The sequence below is a fragment of the Lemur catta genome, chromosome 2, assembly GCF_020740605.2.
Source record: "Lemur catta isolate mLemCat1 chromosome 2, mLemCat1.pri, whole genome shotgun sequence".
Classification (NCBI taxonomy): domain Eukaryota; kingdom Metazoa; phylum Chordata; class Mammalia; order Primates; family Lemuridae; genus Lemur; species Lemur catta.
The window spans coordinates 107,803,697-107,807,319 of NC_059129.1; the positions used below are offsets into that span (position 1 = coordinate 107,803,697).

At 39.9% G+C, this 3,623-nt stretch overlaps 1 protein-coding gene across 1 annotated transcript; it reads right to left on the reverse strand.

Annotated features, from left to right (window-relative positions):
* Nucleotides 1-799: 799 nt before the first annotated feature.
* On the reverse strand, nt 800-1,283 carry LOC123632225 (transmembrane protein 230-like). The gene is made up of 2 exons (XM_045542298.1): nt 1,124-1,283; nt 800-1,063 (listed from the first exon to the last, which is right to left on the reverse strand). The coding sequence occupies exons 1-2, from the start codon at nt 1,235-1,237 to the stop codon at nt 800-802; spliced, it is 378 nt and encodes a 125-aa protein (XP_045398254.1). The 5' UTR covers nt 1,238-1,283.
* Between the last annotated feature and the right edge of the window lie 2,340 nt (nt 1,284-3,623).

Below are 3,623 nucleotides of genomic sequence, written 5' to 3' on the forward strand. Positions count from 1 at the left end.
TTAGTTAACTTTAAGTGCAGTCTGCTACAGAACCCTATGTTACAATGAGGAATTAATAGTTCTGGGAATACCTGTGTGCCATGTTGTTGATATAAAATACTTTATTTGACCCCTACTGAAATCCCAAACCATAGGAACTATAGTCTCAAACTCTCAGAATATTAAGGTAATTTGTCCAAGGTCAGATAGCTAGAAAATTTGCATCTGGGATTTAAACCAGTTCTGTCTTACTCTAAGGCTCATGGAGCCTCTGCACAACACAATTGTAACGCTCTTTCCCACCGCCCCCAAATTGATATTTCATTTTACCAAGATCATCAGCAGAATACAAAGTTAACAGCAGTGTGGGAGATAGGTTAACCATATATTTTCAAAATTAAATTACTCAATAATGTGAATTAGACATATCACCTTATTTTATTTGCCACAAGGTAAAATTGTCAATGAGGACTATTTAAAGGAAGTGTTCGACTCGCAATGGGATGGTGGCCCACCATTTTGCTCTACAGCAAAAGATTTTACTTCCCCATACGATTAACATTGCTATTCTTTTGTCTGGAGCTTTTACCTGACAAAGGATGATTAAAAATAGAGCATGTCCCAGTTTACTATTTGGCTAATGGCAAACTCATTTAACATTTTGGGAATGGATTTATAAACTCTGGCCATAATTTTGCTAAGCATCTACAAAGCTACTTAATTCCTTAATTCTTAGGTGCAGATTTCCACAGCTTCTGCCAAATGCCTGAAGCTCTGCTCAGTCCCAACTGTGACTCTTCTGTCCTTGCTGCCGTGGGGACTAATTATCACAGTCCGGAAGGTCATCGTAGGAGTAGCCCTGGCAGCCTCTGTATGCTCCATAGGCGATGAATAGGTGGTAAAAGCCAGGCAGGAACACCAGGATGCCAATGACCAGGACAGGAACCGCCCGGAGGACCCCCACTTCGCTGACGTAGCCTGCCAGCAGAAGGCAGCCCGTGATGATGAGAAAGGAGCCGATCAAAAACTGCACGGTGGCGCAGGCGATGGCCTTGTAAGGAACCTTAGGAGGGTTTTTCTTAAACTTAAAAAAGTGAGATCTCAGGACACCTGACCTTCTTTTTGATTCACAGCTGGCTTGAACAGTTAAAGTTTTCTTCTGAAGCTTAACGTGTCTGTCGTCAGTGCTGGAGATCTTCAAGTATTTCGCTTTGCTACTGGGGATCCCAGTGGCCACGCTGGGACGAGTGGGCCCCATAACCTGCGGAGTGGGGAGGGCGCTTCCAGGCAGCCACAGGGGCGGCGTTTCAGCCCCGTTGCCCCAGCCCAACGGACTGTCCCCACCCTCGCGACAGGTTTCCCCAGTGTCTCTCCTTCATCTGCCTGCACCTAATTAACTATTTCTGGGAGACTGCCATTTTTTAATGGTATCTCTTTTTTGTCAAAGTTGCGATTATCATTGAAACTATTAACAGACTCAGTAGATTAGATTGTATTCATTAGATTTTACTCAGTCAAACGCATGGAATTTCCATGTTCTCTCTGGCCTCCCTTCCTTTCCATTTGTCTAACATGCAATAGACATAGCTAATTAAGCCTCAAAAGGCCAGTCAAGAAGAGAGGAGAGATGGTGAGTTTTGGAATCAAACCTGGGGAAAATCCTGGTGCTGCTTCTTACTAACTGTGTAGCCTTGGTCGTAGTGCATATCCAGGAGTCTAGTTCCTTCTGGATAAGAACATAGTAACTTTGCTGCATAAGATTATTGAGAATATTTACTGAACGAAGACTGCAAACTGCCTTGCGTGGCTCCCTCCACGGAGCTCCCACCCTTACATGATCAAGGACAAGGCTGTTTGTTCAAAGAGTTTGAGGCATTTCACTCCTAAATTTTGGTTCGTTTTATAGATAACGGTTTTCCTGCTAGTTGTATTGAATTGGCTGCCTTGTTGGAGTGCTGTGCCCTTTGTCATGCCAGGGTCTGATCAGAAGTAGTGTGGTCTTCTGGTAGGGTATTCTAGAGGGGGTGCCTACTTCATGGAGCTTGAACTGACACTTCTAAGCTCTTTCCCACATCCACCTAGATTCTATGAACCTGAGCTTCAGCCTCTACTCTGAAGTTCTTTATCAAACAAATACATGATTCTCTCTCCTCTGTGCTCTAGGCCTACTTCTTACTAATCTAGGCTCTTAGTAGTTAACAATTCATCTTAAAATTTATCACCTACAACATTTATCATTTAATTCAATTCAACCTCATTTGGGTTATGTATTTTAAATTCAACCAGTGAGTTCTATTTTTAAAATGTATTATTTTTTACTTGGGATTATATCATCATCCCAACTAGAATTACTTCTCTAGGGAAGTAATAGTAGTTCTTCAGAATTTTCATAAACACCAAGAGCCTAGCAGTAAGTCATTTACTTTTGTAAACCCAGTGTTTGTTGTTTAAATTTACTATAAAATATAAATATATAACTAATTAAGATAATTCTCTATAACTTTTTAAATTTGTAACTTTAAATTTAATATGAAAGCTTAAATCTTACCTTCATTTTCATAACATTTCCTACAATCTCTTTCCTCTAATGTATCTCAGAAATATAAAGTTGGACTTGTATACTTTATGCAGTGTCACACAGTTGGTTAATATTAAAGCCAGGAATGACTTACATGTAGAAGATCTCCCAACTATTAAGAAACTGAGGTACAGTCATTTGTAATGGAGTTGAACTTGAATTTCATTTCAATTTAATGTGTTATCTGTATATGATCACGTTTGGTATAAACTACATGATAAAAATAGTGTCTCAGAACTGTCAGTTATGGGTTGTTGAGACTGGATCTTTGTTTCATGAAAGAGAAGAGCAGTTAGGTGAGATCTGTATGAGAAAAGAGAATTAAACTAGGGCAAGAAAGTGCACTCTCATCCTGAATGGGTCAACTTTCATAGCTAGGCTGACACCAGGGCGTTCTAGCCTGGGCAACAAAGTGACACTGTCTCAAAAATAAATAAATAAATAAGCCCCAGAATAGTGCTAAGGTGCCATATAGTATTCCTAAGTGCAAAAAGGCTGTGATGTGCCTTAAAAGGAAAAATCTTGTCTTAGATAAGCTTTGTTCAGGCATGAATTATAGGACTGTAGCCATAAATTTATGTTAATGAACCACCAATATGGTACATCCAAAAAAAGAAAGAGGACATTCACCAATCTATATGAGAGGCCACTACAGGAAGTGCTCAAATAACATCTACAGTGTGTGGTGAAGCTATGGAAAAGGTGGAAAAGTAGCTAAATTGGTGGATTCATGAGATGCTGAACAATAAAAGCAGCACAGTGGACAGCACTATTTTGAAGAGGAAAGCTAAAGTAATTTATGGTCATGTAACTGTGTTCAGGAGAATATTAAGCCTTTCTCTACTAGTACTGGCTGTCTTCCATGATTAAAAAGGCAAAATAGTCTAAAATATTAAAAAGAAATAAGGAGTCCAGCTGCTGATTAAAAACATGTTGATTTTTCAGGCTTGACCATAGGCAATTACAAAGAGTTTACCTGGCAGGCCTCCCCACACCAGTACACAGTCACTAAAGGGAATTAGGGTCAACGATGCTGGCCTGTTGTGCTCTTCATATATTTGCATCC

Excerpts from the sequence above, each read along its gene's own strand:
- LOC123632225 (XM_045542298.1), bottom strand. The coding sequence starts at position 1,237 with ATGGGGCCCACTCGTCCCAGCGTGGCCACTGGGATCCCCAGTAGCAAA. Across the intron at positions 1,064-1,123 it reads TTCAGAAGAAAACTTTAACT|TTTAAGAAAAACCCTCCTAA; the intron begins GTTCAAGCCAGC and ends CACTTTTTTAAG.